Source organism: Eucyclogobius newberryi, unplaced genomic scaffold (assembly GCF_026437365.1).
Source record: "Eucyclogobius newberryi isolate DKJ021-1_F unplaced genomic scaffold, fEucNew1.0.hap1 SCAF_2, whole genome shotgun sequence".
NCBI classification, from domain to species: Eukaryota; Metazoa; Chordata; class Actinopteri; order Gobiiformes; family Gobiidae; genus Eucyclogobius; species Eucyclogobius newberryi.
In genome coordinates this window covers 8769246-8789282 of record NW_027315834.1, presented here as the reverse complement: position 1 = coordinate 8789282, position 20037 = coordinate 8769246, and the positions used below count along the sequence as shown (strand labels likewise).

Below are 20037 nucleotides of genomic sequence, written 5' to 3'. Positions count from 1 at the left end.
GTAATTTTGCACATTTTGGCCATCTATTTTAAAGAACCTCTTGTTATAACTAACCATTAATATCTTCACTATGATAAATCTATACAGAAATATAAATCATTATTTTAGGCATTCAACTCAATATGCAAATGACTGATGTTTAATGATATGCACTGCCCGAATGAAATAAATACATAAATAAATAAGCTTCCAAGGCCCAGTGCGATGCAAAGTAGATTATGTCAGTGGTTCTCAAACGTTTCACACCAAATAGACCAACCACCTACGTAAAATATTTGTCTATACTGGGTCTATGATAGTGAGTCTACTATTCAAGGTAATGTTGGGCAAAAGCAGTTCTAAAATGGAATTACATCGTTGTTACCGAAACTTACTAAGGAGCTACACAAAAGTGCTCTTTTTAAGCAAATACCTGTATCCTATCAATGGAGCTAGCTAACCACCGGTGGTACATAGCCTACAATAGAGAAACATACAGTATTAGGTATTATCACACATTTTATTATTATCATTTTATTACTATTATTATTATTATTATTATTATTATTATTATTATTATTATTATTATCATCATTATTCTTAGCATCCCTTATTTTATTGTATTAACCTTTATTAACCAGGTGAGACCCCATTGACAATGACACTTTATTTATTTATTTATTACGCAAATCACCACTTCAAGTTCCCTTCCCGCACTACGGCTGTGTGTTATCTTGCCTCTTCGCAGCCTGGGCACCGTGTGTGTGCGGTGGTGACAGCAGCGGCGGCGGCGGCGGCGGCGCGGTGGGCGGGGGCTAGAGCTCTGAACGCGGAGCAGCGGAGAGCAGAGTTGTCTTCGCGCAGAGACCGTGGACCGGAGGAGGGGAGTTAACACCGGGACTGGGGCTGCTCCTCACTGTGCACGGAGTAAGTATTTTTCCAGCGCGTTTCGAGCCTGCAAAACGGACCCGTTCACCTCCGGGATTGAGCTGTAGGGACTGCACGCAAACCCCCGAACTGTAGAGCGGATAATTTATGTGCAGTGACTGAAAAACGAGGGCCATTGCTGCTGTCTTGTGGGTCGTTAGCTGCCTGAGCCTGAAGCTAACGCTAAGCTAACGCTGTAGAATGGGCATATACAGCGACATTGCTCTTTTCCTGACAGTTTAGCTCAGCAGTGTGGATGCTAGAGGAATTTATTTAATAGAGTCCGGTCGGTTAAGACCACAACTTCTTTCTTGTCAATATTGTGCGACTTGCCAGCTTGTTTTGGGGTCGCTTTTTTGTTTCTTTCCCCCGTAAATGTTGCGGCTAACACGGGGCTAGCGCGAGTATGAAGAAAAGCACGTTCTTTTTGATGTATTGAAAAAAATAAAAAAAATAATCTATAATATAATATATATACTTGACGCGTCTTTATTTTCTTGTTTGGCGATTTCCACGTGACTGCAGATTTTATTGAAGGCAAATCGGCATTTTATTGCGTCTCTCGAAGCCAGGACAACCCGTAAAAGCTGTCATTCACATTTACAGTAAAATAGGTTGCAAATTCAACTAACGGGATTTATTTTTGCATATTCGTCTCAGTCTGCTCCGTTACTTCTTGGATTCATCTTTACAGCTCCAAATGCTCGTGAAATGTATTTTGTCAGCCCGTTCTCATTGTCACACATGTTTGACACTTTATCTTGTATATCTATTTTCCAGTCTGTTAAGTTGGAACTATGTAACGCGTTTGTAAATGCGTGTTTTGTCACTCCGGAGCACACCCGATCACACACAGATAACCTTCTGTATTTTCCGCGTTTTATTTATTTATTTAAAAGCATTAAGCCACAGGAAAGCCAGGTCCAACTGTGCCCATCCTATCCAAACAGAAGCTGCTTACCTCAGTGTTTCCTAAAGATTCTGCAGAGACTGATGGAGCAGGCAATTTTAGTATAAATGTTGTTTATTCAATATTTTAACCATTCCTTTTATGATTTTCAGACTACACAACAGGCACAAAGTATAATTTGTCATACCAGTTTGTTGTTTAGCTTGTATTTAGACTGGGGGGGTTAAAATTAGATTCTTCTCTAGTAATGGCTGATACCTTCCGAGCCCACGTTGTCACTCTTAAGATGATTTTCTTCCATTGAACGCACAATGTTAAAAGGCACATCCTTCGCCCGGGGATTAACAAGTCGGAAAAAGAAAGACTGCAGTAATGGCCATCAGTCTCGCATTTCCAAAAGCTTTCCACGTACTGCAAGTTGATTACGGCTGTTGCGGCGTTAACTTTATCCGCCTGACCTTGTAGAAAATGTAATATAGAGTAATGTGCGTGGCTGACAGCATCTACCTGCATGTTACCAGGCTGCTGCTGCTGCTGCTGCTGTGCGAGCGGTAGGTCACTGAGCACCTTTGGGTGTACGGCTGAAAGGATCACTCCTCATCCAATTAAAATGCACCAGGCTTGTGCTGCAGCGGCGTCTGTGTACTGACTTTTGCCATCAATACGGACTTTAAACCGCGTCAGGCTATTGCAAGCATTACATTATCTACTCAGATTTCTTCAGATTTGGGCTGAGACCCTGTGTATATAATTATGCAACTTTTTGAACGAAAATGTCACTAAATGCTGCTTTTTAATTTGTGCCGTTTTTTGAGTTGTGCAGCCATCTTTTGACATGCTTATGATTACAAATGGTAAATATATCAAATATTTATAATATATTAATTGTAACCTACTAATTACAAAAAACAGGACAAACGAGACCTTTCCTGAACTGTTTTGGAATTATCATAAGCTTCAACAAAACTAGTATAAGACCACATGGAAACTTAAATGAAGTATTTTTATTTTGTGTTTGAAATTACAGTCTATTGTAAACCATGTATTTGATATTGAAATTGAAAAGTATCGTGACACTACTCATGTTTTTAGTTTAGAGTCCACATAAGTTACAAACTAAGATACAAAAACAGCTTTTAAATATATGTAACAGAAATGTTTTTTTGTACGTTTTCTGCCTTGTAAAGAGAATTTGGGGTTAGATTAATGATTTACTGGGTCATCAGTAACTCAAGCTGTCGCTGTGTCTGAGGCCTTTGAACTCGGGACTGTTACTGTCACTCCAGATAATCACTAAAATATCCTTTCTATTCCTTCTTCCTCTGTACTTTTGGCATTGTTCCGTATGCAGTAGAATGCTACGTAACGGTATGTTTTAAAAAGCCCCATAGCTCTTACAATCACTGAACAAACAACAGCTATACAGCTGTATTTGTGTGTTTTGTAGAAATTGAAACAGACAAACATTTCAGTGCTTTTGTATGTATTTTTGTAGAGGAATCAAATTTAAATCACAATTTGAATGGAAGCATAATGTGATCTGCAAACAATATAATCAAATGGTCTCTACAAATGTGTTCTGAAAAGCATGTCATTCTTGTATCAGTTTAGCAGCTCTCCAATGTTGATACTCCTGTTAAATGTGCTATACATGTATTTTGAGCTGAATCTGTAGCAAATCTAATCGCGCTTCAACAAATAATTGTTGATTGAAAAGTCATGAGCTTATTAATGCTGTGCAAAATCCATCTGTCCACATCTCATTATTTGACTGTTTGATTGTTGGCTGGCCGGCTCCCCTTGCACAGGCGTGTAGCAGCAGTTTGTAGCCGGGTGCCTGTAAAGTAATTCATTAATCTTTCTGGTGTCACACTCGTCCTTAGCTCACGGCGAGTCCTCCCTTGTGCCATCCGATACGCCTCCTCACATTACTGTCACGCTCGGTTACAAGTATAACGTAACACGTTAAGAAAATGCGTATTAAAATATATCCAGGTTCCATTTACGCTGTTCATTTTCTCGTCAAATAAATAAATTCGTATTTGTCAGATGTCCTTTTGTGTTGCGTGCACGCACGGGAAGCTAAATATTTATGGTAGTATTTACTGATGATGAAGTTTGCTTATCTCGCTCACTGTGGATTGCGAGGCCAAGGTTATTCCGAGCCGAGGCTTTAGGTTACGTGGAGTCTGACTCATTCATATGCACTTGTTCATTCAGTGTTTGACAGTGAGGGCAAAAGGACTCTTCTTTTAACGGCGAGGTGACGCTTTCAGGGCTGTTTTGGATATGTTGGGGCAATTTGGGCAGACAGAGATGGGTTTTTGGAGGAAGTACTTGTAAATTAGGTGTTTTTTGTAGACCAAAGTGGAGGTGAGAGCAAGGAGGACATTCAGCAAGTTGTCGGAGTTGGGAATCAATCTCGTGATGTTAAATTTTGGCGCAAAAACAGAACTGACTTTATAATTTAATGCAATATTCATAAAATGAACTATAAAAAGTAATCGTAGTCTTATTTACTCTATACACACTCTAAAAAAAAGACTGCAACAGTATTAAATGAAAATGTCATAAAGGAATAACACATTTTTGTTTTTAATCAATAATACTCTGTATTTTCAATTTCCACAGCCCTATTTGTGACTATTTAAATACTTGTTCATCATTATCAGGAGTATAATTGAGTTAAAATGGAAAACAATAAACAATTTGATTTTCATTAGCAAAGTCTTAAGTTTTCATTTTTTTACCGTAAACTGGTTGACTGCGTTGACTAGTCTGCCCATTGAAATTATTCTTATTGGTGGTAAGCTATTTCTGTCTTTAGTTGTAGCTGACCTGGGACAGACTGATGGAAGTGTGTCCAGGTATATCGTGATGTAGTAAATATCCAGTTTGCAGCACGTGTCTGGGTAAAGATGCAGCCAAAACAAAAATATTATCCAATATTTGCCATAATCCCTCTCCTCGCCCAGATAAACGTGTAGTAAAAGTATTGTAAAGTTGCGACAACATGAGCAAAAGCATGTGTTGATCCACGCTGCCTTTGATATCTTTACATAAAATACTGTATGAGGAAAACAAAAGGAAAACTTGCAGCCGCATAAGTCTGGGGTTCATTTGTTTGGGAGTTATAACTGAACAGACAGTACAGGGATTATACAAAAGATGAATTTTTTTTTTGCTTGATATTGGCCATTATTTTGCACTTAAAGAAATACAGTTCAGTATCTTAAATTGGATATTGTTCATGTACTGGTATTGAAAACTCAAACTGTACCCAGCCTTACACGTTATGTACATAATGCATGAAATTCTTGCTCAAGGACAGATTGGGTGAGCTAAAAATTAACTGTTAACCTTTAGGTCTATGGGCGAACACTTAACCACTGAGGCGCTCAAGTAAAAAGATGAAAAGCTGTATCTTTCTCATTTTTATTTTCAAAATATTTAGCCAGAATAAAGCCATAGTGGTTCTTCTGCTGCTGCGACGTTGTCCGCGGCACACTCTTCACTCCAGGCTGAATCATGTCACTGACATGGTGCACTACAGCAGCATTTCCTAACCAGCCATGAAAAAGTTTCTAATAGTAACTGCAGTCAGATATAGTGAAACATCAGTACCAGTATTTCTGCTGCACAAAAGCCTCACTTCAGCTGCTCATCCTCCAATAACATGAACAACATGTGCTCTGTACTCTCCAGTAAATGGACCAGTACACTAACTTGGAATGGACTTCTTTACTTTCGTGGTAACCTTGGTCAAGACACTTCATCTACCTTGGTTCTGTATGAAAGGTGCGGTGACCTTGTGTGGTTAGATGTGGTCAGAGAAGCACAGCATGGCAGCCACATGGGGCTACAGCTAGCAATCATTGTACAAAAGCAAATTAAATTTGGTATTGATTTTCTTTGATAAATCAATTAATTATAAAAAAGATAAATCAAAAGGACAAGTTTTAGATTAATAACACTTGCAGACAGACAGGATCGCATAACACAAATTTTACACTTCTTTTGTAATTTTAATGTAAGTACTGTGTGTAAAAGCTCTTCTCTCAGCACATGGCAAGTTTTGGAGTGTGTCGAAGATAACGATCTTCAATTACACGTTTTGGCTCCAGTCTCAAGGCAGCCATGACGTGTTAAGCATCTTACTCCTTGTCAATTGGAATTGCAGTCATTTCAAATTGTATATTGGATTGGATTGTAAAATATGGAAAAACCCAGTTTAGCTCTACACACAATATTTTTCCAGAATGTAATTATTTTTCTAAAATCATTCAGTCATGTATAATGAAGAGCTTCAAATGAATGGTCTTTGTCTAGAAAATGTAAAATTGCTAATCGATATAACAACGGATAAATAGCAACATAAGATGACGCACAATTCCTGCAGATTATTCGAAAGCACAAATTGTAATCTTAACTACAAACTTTAAACTGGTGAGGCACAGCGAAATCCCTTAAACCATCTTTTTAAAAAGCTATTTATATTCTTTCCAAACTTGTATCTGACCATATGAAGGCCTCATAGATTCACAGTACAAGAGAACAAAATACCGCGATTTGTATTTATCAGTCGTTCTTATGTTTACTTTTGTGTAAATGTGATCGAAACCAAGCGTTTGAAACTACATTGTCCCCCAGGATCCACGAGTGAGAATAGTAGAATATTCTGGAGCAAACCTGTTGGAGCCGATGACCTTGTGGAGTCCTCACTAACAACACGCAGCCAAATGAAGATGAATTGGTTTGAAATGAGCGTCACAGAGGTGCTTTTCTTTGGATTAGTTTGGATCACATCCCTTGTCTTTTGGAACAGCCACAGGTTTATTCAGGTATAGATTATACACTTTATCGTGGTTATATCAGCTCTCCATCCTGGGCTGTGAAGTATTCGGTGACAATATTTATATAAAATAAACAAAATTTGCAATGCCACTGTCAAAATTAGTGTCCAGAACAGACCTGGGCATTTGTGGCAAGATGTGACCCTCGGCAGGTTTTAATCTGGCGCCTAGAAAGATTTTTGTTTCTATTTTTTAACTGTAACATCTGTCTGAATTTGTGTCCTTAATAAAAATGACATGAAATTAATTAAATAATAGATTCGATACCCTATATTTGACAGAAAAGTGATATTTAATTTGATATTTGATATTAAATTATTCTATTTTGTTCACGCCAATGATCGCAGGCCGGCCCTCGTAGAAAAATAATTGCCCACCCTTGTTCTAGAAGTTTGGGGGATGAGTCGATGATAAATTAATGACCCAAAGAAGGAAAAGAGTAAGTTAAATTGATAATAGATGCTTTTATTTGACCATTTAAAAGCTTTTTATAATTTATTTTTCTTTCTGATTTTCTTTACTTTTGCTTCTGTTTCCGTTGAGCTGCCTTTAATAACCGTTGCAGTGTTATTTCAAACTAGAAAGTCTATTTAAAAACCCATGTCCGTGCTGCTCCTCCTCCTCCAACTACTACGATAACAGTGATAAAATAATACAATAATGGTAACAAAAGCACAGGCGGTTCATGTTTGGCCTCACCACTTCCAGTCCTGTGGAGCTCACACTGATGCATGCCAAGTGATACTTTTGGTCTGGTCTTTACTGGAGAGTCCATCTTGGATGTATTGTAGCACTATAACTGTAGCACTGTAAATTAGAGCTGATTAGATTAGTATAGAGTATTTCTATTATATGTTGAGACTTTTGAAATACACTTTTTAACCAAATAAAGGTTTAAGTCTTCTAGATAAAGAATATTTATGAACAAAGTCTTTTAAACATAGAAAATACGTACATGTAGGTCTTTATTTTACATTTTGTTCATTGTAAACCGTAGTATTGATCTTAAACGGCTTGCAAATAGAAACTTTCGGTTCAAAACAAAAGCACAAACAATAAATGCTTTTATTCGTGAAAAGTGGCCACGTGACATTTTTGAACCCCACATGTGTCACTCGAAGTCTTTATGTTTTGAATAATCACACGTAAGTACAGAGCGGTGGGCGGTTCAGGTGAAAACAGGAGTTTGGGGGATGTGGCCAAAAATGGATTTCGTGACGGGATTCCGATAACTATATTCAGACGGCATGTCAATCCGACCGAAATGTGTTAAAAAATGGTCTTTTAAAATGGGAAATGTCTGTAAAATGAATCGCAAAAGCTTAGAAATATCACCGTATACCCTTATTTTAAAGTTTACAATACAAATTATGATATTTTACATTTATGTTGTTACACTTTTTACTGTAAACGATATACTTGATATTATTGTTTATAATATCAAGTATATAGTTTTAAAGATGTGCAAAAAATTGCACATCTTTAAAACAATATTCACAGTATTATCTAAAATTTAATATATTGTTCACCATAAATCAATCAAAATACAACTCTGTAAATTAATGATGAAGAAACACTGATGTAACAAGTTTAAAAGTTAATTAAAGTCGACGTTGCATAATGTCCAATTTAAGGTCCAAATATTACAAATATTTTCCAATGATTAAAAACCTGTTCATAGTTGCAGACCTGTGAAATATTCAGTATTAATTGATACTAAGACTAAATCAAAACTAGATATTTATAGATCAATACTGAGAAAATGACAAACTGGACAACATTGGACCTCTAGTCATTGTAAAATTAACAAGTGTACTATTATTTTGTGTTGAAAATGAGTCTTGTCTAGAAAATGCATTGAGGCTTTTCCTCCGTATTTAAAATGTATACCGTACATTTTAAATACGGAGGAAAAGCCTGGATATGGTGAATTGGCCCCAATAAAAAGTGTGGCATTATCTGTTCTGTAACAGGGGGACAAAGTATTTAATGTCTGTGCTCTACATCCTAAGTGGTGCTAGCACTTGACTTGCGTGTATTTTGACTTGTGCAAGGCTGAGGAGCCGCTGACAGGCGCAGTGCTGAAGGAGGCACCTCCAGAGCTGAAGGCTGCCATGCTCTGATATCACTGCAGCACTAACAGTCTGTGAGTGCAAACAAGAAATATCAGCCACAAGCCACTTGCACACGAGTACGCGTGGTCACAATGGCACCTTTTTCAGGTTTCAGGCTTTGGATGAGGCCAGAGTGAGCTTCTGAAAGTCTGCTACGCCAGGCTTGTATCTTGAACTTACACTTTTAGGGAAGAGCATGCAAAAGGCACAGAGAAAGACCCAACTCTTATGCCGGAATGGAACTCGGAACCTTTTTGATTTGAGGCAGGCGTTCTAACCACTATGCCACTGTTTCTTCAGTTTTCAGCCACCTGTAATCATTTGATTTAATTAAGATTCATACTCTACTATAAGACTAGAACTGTCCTGTCAAATAAAGCCTTTGGGCTCTTAATACATAAAGAAATAAGAAAAAATAGACAGTCGTACACATACGGCTAAAAATGTTGAGTAAAAACGAGTCAATTAAAATCTGCTGCTTGAAATGTCTCTGAAGTCAGTTGACCCATTTCCATTATCCATTTCTTTTATTAAGTTGTTTTAGAACAATAATGTGAATTACAACGAAGAAAGTGGGAAACGATGATCTCCTTGTTTAATACCAGTTGCGTTTTATTTAACGTACACTTTATTGTCCATGTAGGGTTGCATATCCTCCATCCTTGAATGCACCTGTCTGGTAGTCGGTTGTGCAGATTTCAAACCATGGATTACCGTAACTGAATTAACACAAGAATGTAATATTTCAGAACATGGTTTTTAGAGGTGTAGTAGCAGTGGTTTCATATCCAAATCCTGAGTTGGGCTTGGATTATTTGGATTATGTTCTACACTTAAAAACATTGCAAACGGAACTAGTTAATTTTAAACTGTTCTATTAACATGTTCCATGCAACCTATTATTCATTGCGATGAATTTATAGGCACGTTTTTTCATCAAACCACTGCTAACAACAGCTAGCATGCTAGCAGCACACGGGCGTTTCTTCCTGAATCGCGAGAGATAAAAACGCTCTATAATTATTCACAAACGCATCAGTCTTATTCTGAGATGCTTTTACTATACATCTGCACTGTGGCGAAACAAATACACTTAATTTTATTCATTTTTACATGAAAATATCAGGTTCATCCTCTTTAAATCAGCTATTTTTATAGTCCAAGTTTAATACTCTTACATTTGAAACCCCTTTCGACGGGAAGCTGGCTGATTCCTGACCTGCTCATGCCGACGGGAGCTGTGCTTAGGGCGACACCTCCGGAACTGCAGCCTGTCACACTCTGATATCACTGCTGCACTAACCGTCTGTGAGCCTCAAGTACCACTCATCAGATGTGATAGGAGCTCAATGTCTGCTTTGTACTGTTAGGATGCAGAGAATTAACACTTAAAAGACAAAACCAAAATGGGATATGTATTTATTTTTAATTTGTAATCAATTGTCATTCATTTTTTTTGTGTGAACATAGAATTTGATAATTGAGGCACCTGTAACATGTTGTTGGAATATAATCATAATTACGAGATTATTTAAGTAACTGTAGTTTTATAGCAGATTTTGTTGTAAAAAATCTAATTAAAAATAATATAATTTAATTAACAAGGTGTGGATAGTGTCAAAAGTATTCAGCCAAAATAAATAGTCCAATAGACAAAGTTACCTCCCATAATAATTAGAGCTGGGTTTCGATTCAAATTTCAAGAATCGATTCGATTCCGGTTTTTACGTTTCAAAATCGATTTATTCCGATTTCTCAGATCCCATCCGATTCGCTCCGATTTCGATCTGATTTCCGATTCGATCCGATTTCGATTCGATCCGGGGGTTAATGTTATTAAAAATGAAATGTATTTGAACCGTTTCCTTCACTTCATGACTGAAGCAACATATTAAAACTAGTATTATATCAATATTAAACAGCAAATCTTACAAGTATTGGTAGTTACTGATGGCTGGAAGACTGATGAAAAGGTTAAGGGTCAATCTACCTTCAAGAAAGATAATCCAGGAGTCCTGAATTATCTTTCTTGAAGGTAGATTGAAGTTCACTGAGGGAAATATAGAAAAAAATTTAATTATTTTTTAATTTAAAAGATTTTTTTTTTTTTTTTAATTTAAAAAAACAACAAAAAAATCTAAAAAAAAATCGATCTTTGGACGTACGAATCAATAATCGGTCATTAATATGCAAATCGATTAAAAATCGGAAAATCGATTATTTCAACCCAGCTCTAATAATAATGCTCCTCAAACTGAATGATGACATTGTGACATTCGTAGCATGTAGCCTCCACGTTTTCATGGCCTGACCCACTTCATTTTGGACTGTGGCGGTAGGAGAGGCGGCGTGGGGGAGCTGTAGGGGGAGCTGTGGGGGAGGGGACAGTCTGGGGGTAGCTAAAAATACCAGGCTTTCTTGCATTCGGCCGCTTCACTGCAGAGGGATCCCAAGAATCGCTATCCTCCACTTGTATCTCGTCGCTGGCACGTAGAGGTGTGCAAACTGCCAGAGGGTTTCCTTCGCGTGGCAACAAAAACAAAAAGTATATTTTGGACACACTTGCCTCGGTTGTCTTGTTCATACTACATATTTTTTTTTTAATTTTCTGCAAGCTTCTTCTTGACCAAGTTACCAGGGCTAATTCCTAATAATAGTTTGTAAACCAACTGACTTTCAACAGATACATCTTGATTGATAAAAGCAGCAGCATAAGTGTTTTAATTTGTTTGTTTATTCTTTATGAATATTGATGCAAATTGTAGTAAACAGGGACATTTTCTGCTTCCTTTCTTGAATTTAATTTTGATAGTTTTGTTACACGATGGTACTTTCAACTTCAACGACTTGTAAAAGACAAATTTAATCTAAACAAAGAACCTACTAGCAATGAAAAGAAGGGGAAATACTTCTAAATTCATCACCCAAATGTTTTTCAAAATAAGTGTTTTGGACATAACCAGTTGGTGTCCGGTATCTGCGCAGTACCAGTTACCATGGCGATTAGAATTTTCTAATCATTCTAATAGCCATGCTATGTCATAAAAAGACAACGCTTTATTACTGTACTCAACGGTGGAACTGTTTTTGGTTGCGTCTACGTCTGAGGAATAAAGTCTGGCGGTAATACAACACTTGGATGCCAACCGCCATAAAACAACAACAACAACGGGAGCCTGTAGCTCTCTTTTTGTGTCCTTTTACGGGTTGATACGTTGAAACAACATTGTATACCGCGTGAGGAAAACCAACATCTTACTTCCGTGTAGTGCAGCACTGCCGTACCCAAATCGGCAACTTGCACAGCATGGAGTGCTCAGCAGTCTGACAGAAGGTTAGCAAGGGAGAAATCTGTTTTGAAAGTTTTGTGTTCGCCGAAGTTATGCCCAAAACTAGGTTACATTCAAGGTAGGTTTGCTGAAGTGGGGTCAATTGTACAAATGAACATTAATCCATTTATTTTTTATTATTTATCCATCCTTATTTTAAATTGGGACCTTTCTGTAACATGTTTGTACACTTAAGTGTGGAGTGACCCAAATAATAATCACTAGACCAGATTAGCAAAAAAATTTGAAAAAATTGTTAGTTGCAGCCCTAGCTTTCACAATTGTATCCCTTGCCAATAAAATCGCAATCGGATAGTTTAAAAATTTGACGACACATTCCCAATCCTAATCTTAAAATTGCATGGGCCATCTTGAGATGTCTTGCTTCCTGACTACACAATTGTCTTATTGCTGAGCTGTTGTTGTCGCTAATGCGCGTAAAGGGCTAACCCCAGCCTCTGTCAGTCAGCTGCACCATGCCAGCTGTTGACTTGGAGATCCAATCACAATGATTTTCCACTGTTGTGACATGTGACCTACTCGGCAACCCGAAACTATGGCCGCGCAGCAAGTGTTGGCACATCCTTGGAGTTGGCGCTGGAGCTGCTCATGGGTTAGCTCTGGTATTGTACATCCCAAACAATTAGGAGCAAAGGACAAGGACTTCCAGGGGACAACTGACTTTATTTAGCTTCACACATCCATTTAATACATCCTCAAAATGCTTGTGGACGGATTGGAGAGATGAATGTAGGGCTGGACGATATGGCGACTTAAAAAATTATCCTGATCTTGTGACAAATGAACAGGAGTGGGTGATATACATTCCACTGTTTGTACACATTCAGCGTTCTCGCTGGGCTGAGGTTGAAGGATGGCAGTGGGACGGCGCTCGTGAGAAGTACTTGGTACTACAATGTCGGTACTACATTGGTTATTGGCCACTGTACTACACGGTAGTGAAAAGTTCTACGGCGCTAAGATCACCGTGCGGGCGCCGTGTGGGCGCCTTCGTGCCGTTATCTTCGGTATCTTTTGAGCATGGCGGCTACCAGCCGGAGCATGGCATCATCTTTTGGGTATACAGTGAACCCTCGTTTATCGCGGGGGTTACTTTCCAAAACGAACCCACAATAGGCGAAATCCGCGAAGTAGAAACCTTTTATTTTTTACAGTTATTATACAATGAAATACTCCATAAAACATTGAAGCTCACGCGCGCCGCTCTCACCGGCCTCGCACGAGCGGCGCCGCTCTCACCGGTGTGTCCCGCAGCTCACACACACGCTCTCACCGGCCTCTCACGCGCGCCGGCGTGTCCCGCAGCTCACACGCGCGCTCTCACCGGCCTCACGCGCGCCGCCGCGCCGCGTCTCCCGCAGCTCACACGCGCGCTCTTACCGGCCTCTCACGCGCGCCGGCGTGTCCCGCAGCTCACACGCACGCTCTCACCGGTCTCGCAAACTTCAATTTGGCAAGAGGTTTTACGTACGTGTACATATTAATCCATAACATTATTGACACACAGGTAGAGAAGACGCGGAGAGACTGTTTAGCCAATCAGAATGCAGAAGCAGCGAGACCGCGAAAAGTGAACCGCGTTATAGCGAGGGATCACTGTAGAGGTGACCAGCCGAATTATGGCGGGCCGCCATGCTAAAACCCCTCAGCGAGAACACTGCACATTGGGCAAATCTGTAAAAATTGTCTGATATCGGGCTGATATTTGGCCCTGCCCTTGTCGATGTTTGCCATTGTGTCTTTCCCAGGATGTCCTTTTTGAAGTATTGTGATTTTAATCTACCTTTTTTTTTTTTTTCAGAGAAATGCACACTACTAGTATTTTCCTTGTCACTTTAGGTAAAATATATAGTCGGATCATAGAGATTTTTCTAATTCTACACCCTTTTTTTAGTTGACTATACACAAGGCAAATCTTTAGTTGATCAAGAATTCTTTAGTCTATTACAGCTCAACGAAAATGTAAAGTCAATTTCTGGTCTTTACTTCAAGTTCAGGTAAATTTGTTGGCCTTGCAATGGATTCAGTCCAGGCAAATATCGGTAGAAGCAGATTAATATAAAAAAGATTGATATCGGACTATCCCTATGAATTACAATATTATTTTGAAGAGCTTGTCAACGTATCTTTCCCTGCCATCAAAATGATTAACCTGATTATTTATATTATTGAAAAGTAGCTACATTAAAGCAACTAAATATAGTAATTTATCCTCAATCCAGTGTCTTTTGAAAACACAGCAGTTTGATAGTAAGATGAAATCTTACTTTACTTTGTCAGCTTGAGTCGGCTGGAATTGTACAAAGATTTCTACAGCCTAAAAGTCATTGTGGCACATTTATCACATTTATGTTCTTGTGAACAATTAGCACTGTGTGCTAAGTCAAAATATCACTCAACTGTTGTGCTATTGATGACAGTTATTTCGAAGAGACTAGCAGTCTTCGGGTCACACAGTTTCGGCAAAAGTTTTAAGTTAAGCAACTGTTTAAAACAACGTTATGTAAACCTTACTTTGAGGATTAGTAGGTCTCGATCAACTGAAATTTTTTTTTAGGTACCTTCTTTTCATCATCGATACAGGTTTTGCCGCATCTTCTACCTGGGTTTGAATTAAAAGTCAGTGAGATGCTTAAATTGAAACAGAAAAGTGCACAGTAAATAGTGGTCTTTATCAGAGAAAGCCTGATTATGTAAAAGTAGTGAACTGCTAGCAAACATTTCCTTTATCATAATACCTCCTGATTTGTTTGATTCAAGGCTAGAATTCATAAAGAGAATCTGACAAATGCATTTCTTCTTAAATACAGCTTAATTGGCAGGTGACGTGGTTAGTTTCCTCTTTTGGTGGCAGAGCTGTGGTAAGACAAAGCCTGGATGAACATGAATGGGCGCGTACGATGGGCTGATTGGGCCTGAATGGACAGCAGCCTCTCGTTACAATGGACTCCATGGAGCTCTTGATGCCACAGATAGTCTTAATTAGATTTAACAGACAGCTTTTCCTCAGCTAATCAGTCAGCTGCTCCCATCCCAACTGTGGTCCCCTGCACTCGACTCGGCGCCGGGGAATACGCTGTGGATTTCTGCTGACTCGCAGAGTTTTTTTGTTGAGAGTGTAACACAGCATGGATGTGTTTTAAAGCCTAGATAATCAATGGCTGCACTGTGTGAATGGGCCATTTTAAAGCACTGTTTACTATGGTCAGGTGTCTCTGCTCAGCACAATGCAAATTAGTGCTAACAGTCGCTAACACTGTGCGCAGGCGGCCCAGGAAGAATCAGTTACATTTACTGCTTTGTTCACTTAACTTTTACAATCTGTGGTTTCAGACTAGCTTGATCACTTCTGTGAGTTCTGTGCATCCATTCCCCATATTATTATTTTTTTTGCTTTGTAACCTAATTTTGAATAACCTCTGTATGTGTGATATACATTTCTAGTAAGGATTGTAGTAAAGGTGTGTGACTACTCTGTGTTGGGTGGGTTACCGGCTTTTCTCTGTTATTGCATTGCCTGGAAGTTCCACAGTATGGCATTAAACATATCTATCTATGAAAACATGTATTCTTACTGTGAACAAGGTCGCGTCTCCACTGATCTGACTTGTAGCTTGGCCTAATGGCATTGCTTGTCACCATGGAGATGTACATTTAATTTCATTCTGTGGAATAGGGCTGGGAATCACTGGGTACCTCACGATACGATACGCGATAGATGGCTCACAATACGATATCGCGATATGGCGATACTGCGATTATCAATATATTGTCTATAATAACTCGCTAACTCCAAAGAAGTGTCTCAACAAAGGAACGGTGAATGGAGCAGTTTATTTATAGCAGCTTTTTACAACGTTAAAAGATCGATACTTGACGAACGCATCGAGAATTGCTCGCGGGAGTACATATCGCGATATATCGCCATATCAATATTTTGGCACACCCCTACCGTGGAACATTACTGGCAAAGCAATAAATCTCCATGGAGACAATCAGTTCTATCCCGTCAGTGATCACAAAAGTTCGATATTCACTTTTTAAATATTCGATCAGTTTTTAGAGTTAATTGGTGAGTTAATTGGTTAACCGCGAACATCTCTAGTTTACAGTACAGAGTACACATGGTTTTGTCTTGTTACAGTCCTCCTGGCTCGCCTCGTCATAGTCCAGCCTGGTTTGGATCTGGTGGTAAATATTTTCTCAGATGTAGCTTGTTGTGAGAAATTTGATTGTGTACAGTATATGCCAAATGCCATTAACTATATGTACATGGTTTTGACCGTTTTTCTTTGTTTTCTCTGTTGCAGATCACGTGCTGGGACTTCTGGCTCAGTGGGAGGGTCTCGGGTCACCATGACAGACTAAAGGGCTCTCACATCTCGGCTGGACATGGCTTTTTTTGTACTACTCTCCCCCCGCTACTTGCCACATGAGTCCTCCAGTCTTTGAGGGGCCACATCAACTGTTTATGGAAACTACAACTGACTTCCCACGTTTGAGGAATTAACCCAGGATAAGCAGCCCCATCCCCCTCCACCCACTGGAAATTGGCACTTTGCGATAGGGCGGAGGAGGTAGAAAAGGAAAATGGCACCGTACAGCGGAGTGAAGAACTCCCTGGTGGAGGCCAATCACGATGGGGAGTTTGGCTGTTCGCTAAAAGAACTGCGCGCTTTGATGGAGCTGAGAGGCGCAGAGGCACTGGGCAAACTTGGGGAAACATACGGAGATGCTCACGGACTCTGCAACCGGTTAAAAACGTCGCCTGTCGATGGTACGGCAACACGCAAACTGCACTGACACAGCCCTCATTTATCATGAATAGGCCATCGAAGTGCTAAAGATTATGGCTTTACTTGTACTTGGAATTCACAATTTTGGAAACAAATATCTGATGTACGATTAAGACGAATACAAGAATCCCATCCATTTCAGAGCATGTTTGTAGAAGTGTTAGAGTCTTGCAGGTGTTTCAAATAAAAAAACAGGGCATTTTGTTGCTTGCAGAGATTAATTATTACTAATTAAATAAACACACATAATTTTGATAATTGTGTCAACCAAAATTATGATTTTAATTTGAGTTTGATATATGCTACAGTTCTAACTGGCACATTTGAAACAAATAGGAAACCAATGAATAAGGCCGCTTCAGTTGGCGTTCAGACAAAGATAGAGCAGATTTTGTTCCCAACAGGTCTTATTTCTTTACATTTGAAATAAAATGTTGCTACTGTAGTTTTAGCTGTTACATTAGCCCTGACTCTACAACCACGGGATTATATTATATTAATATAAATAATCTCAATACAAGAATGCTGGCTCCTGCCTAGGGCAACAACAACAAGGATTTTGTTTTTCTAATCTAGAGATTTTTCATCGTTTCAATTTCAAAAGTCCTGTGAAGATCACATTTTTACAATGTCTGACTCTGAAACTGAAATGATGCTGCTTGAGGCGATCCTGACAGAGTATATTTATAGACAAATTTGATTTTTCATCAAAAACATTTCATTTGAACTTTTACAATGTAATTTTAATATAAAAGTCATCCTTCTCTCGGCACATATCATAGTGATTTTGGAGTCTGTATGTAGTTGATGATTATTTAAATAATGAATAACGTTGGGCTGAATGGATGAACTAATTTAAGTCCTACAGTGCTGACTACGGGATAGAATCTGCAAACTGCCATCACAGAAACATTTGTGCCCGTGTGATCGGCCTATCTGACCTGATTGTTTCTGGTGTTCGCCACAGTGTCATCTGCATTGTGCGTGTCTTGACATCACTTCCTTGTAACACTCCACAGTGTGTAGACAGGTGCTGGGCCGGCTGGCTCTGACCTAGGCCTGTCCGGCTCTATTTTAGTGCTGTGTGTCCCCCCCCCCCCCCCCCCCCCCCCCCCCCCCCCCCCTCTTTCTTACTCTCTTTCTCTCTTTTCTCCTCTGTGTGTCATCTTCAGGAAGAGCAGCTGTCAGACTGGGCATTAGGGCTGAATCATTAATTAAAATCTCATTAAAATTGCAGTTAGAAAATTGCATTTCATAAAAATATTGCATTTCCAGTCAACTGCGTTTTGTTATGCCAAAACGTGACCTATACCACCAAATGGTAATGAAATGCATGTGATTCTCACATTATTATAGGGCTGGATATTGCCTTGTACCTCACGATACGATACGTATCCCGATACAGGGTCCACAATACAATACGAATCCCTATACACAGAATTTTATATGATACAAGTCCCGATTCATGATATCCCTTAAAACCGGTGTTAGAAGTTTACCAAAATTATGTTTTGATTACCGGTAAGTAGAATAACAAATGGCATTACAATGTCATGTTCACATTGTCCTTAATATCAGAATACAGCTGTCCCATGATTAAGTCACATTTCCAGCTCCTCAGATTTGGTCTTGATGCTGTAGGTTCAGAAGTGTAGATCTCGGAAATTTCTAATGACTTTCTGTTGTTTAAGCGTGTCATTAATGCCTGCACAGGTTCATGGTGTTTCAAACTCTATTACGATTCTCAGGAATCTACTCGACTGTCGATGCCATCTTTTGGACTGCAATGATAATTACAAAATGCTTTTTTAGGGAAAGGTAAAGGTTTTAGACTATGAATGTGAATGAATCTTTGACACCAAAAAATGTTGCACATTTCTTTTTCATAATTTATTTCTTTTATACTAGTTTTTGATAAAGATCAATCTAAAATGTTCAGGAAAGTTCGCATTTTGTCCTGTTGTGTGTTTTTATTGATATCTGCTCAAATGAGGATCTAGTTTGGATATTAGGTTTAGTAATTAGTATATATGATTCGTATCAGACGTTCAGTACTTTTGACAACCCTAGTTCCTCATAGATGGTTCTGTTAACCAGCTTTTACCTCAAACATCCGTCTCAGCATTTGAGGAGAATAATCGACTAAGCGAGCCACAAAGATTCCAACCAAATGAAGGTTGGCAGCAGTTTCTAATATATATTTTTTATTTTTTACCTCAATGACCTGTTGGCTTGGGTTCTTGCCATTTGTCCTTGCCACATTACTGAATGTTGAGATTGCTTTTGTAGTGATGAGTATAAGATTGTGATGCAATTCTGTTCGGTTGTAATCAGTTAAAAGTCTAGGCTTCTTTAAATTGGTTCACTTTGGAGCAAATTGGTACAGTGTCTCCACTGACTTTAGTGAACCGTAATGGCCCATTTAAGCGATCCAAAGTGGACCCTGTGAGGTTTAGCTTCCAAATGCCTTACCGCAAGATGAATGGACAAGAAAGAACGCAGACGCATTTGAAAAAGACGTCAAAAAGCACCAAACGCCGACTTGATCTTGTGATAAACTGCATTATTTCCTGTGATGCTAACCTCGTACATTGAGAAAAACAAAACTAATACAAGGGCATAATGCATCAAACATCAGCCAAACATTATGCATTTCATAAAAAATATGTTAAAATGCTGAGTAGGGGTGCAGAGAAGTGAAATGAATGCAGTAAAAGATAAACTTGATTACTCAAGCTTTAGCCACGTCTCACAGTGCTACAAACTTAGAATTACTAAACATATTTTTTTCAATAGCTGAGATAGGACTCATGATTAAAAGATTGAATTACAGTATTATTTTAGTTTATTTACCTCCTTAAGCTACTTGGTATACTGGAATAATGATCAAATGTTGGCCTTTTTTGTTACTAATCAGTTTGTTTGTTGGTTTGTCTTGCCCTGTTTTCCCTGTTCCTGTGCCTGCCTCAGAGTAGACGGTCTGCCTAATCGCCACCGTGACCTTGACTGAACTCTTATGGGAGAGGATTTTCAGTTTGATCCCAGATTAAAACGGCACCGCAGCCAGTGCAGCAAGAGTCCACTCTGTGCAGTTTTCACAACAGAAAA

At 38.9% G+C, this 20037-nt stretch overlaps 1 protein-coding gene across 3 annotated transcripts in view; it reads left to right on the top strand.

The window, feature by feature from the left end:
* The first annotated feature begins 728 nt into the window (after nt 1-728).
* atp2b1a (ATPase plasma membrane Ca2+ transporting 1a) overlaps nt 729-20037 on the top strand; it is a 72162-nt gene continuing 52853 nt past the window's right edge. For all 3 annotated transcript variants that reach the window (XM_072453335.1, XM_072453334.1, XM_072453336.1), the window contains exons 1-2: nt 729-906; nt 16444-16910. In XM_072453335.1, coding sequence (XP_072309436.1) covers nt 16724-16910 — 187 coding nt within the window. In that variant the 5' untranslated portion in view covers nt 729-906; nt 16444-16723. The remainder of the gene's footprint in view (nt 907-16443; nt 16911-20037) is intronic.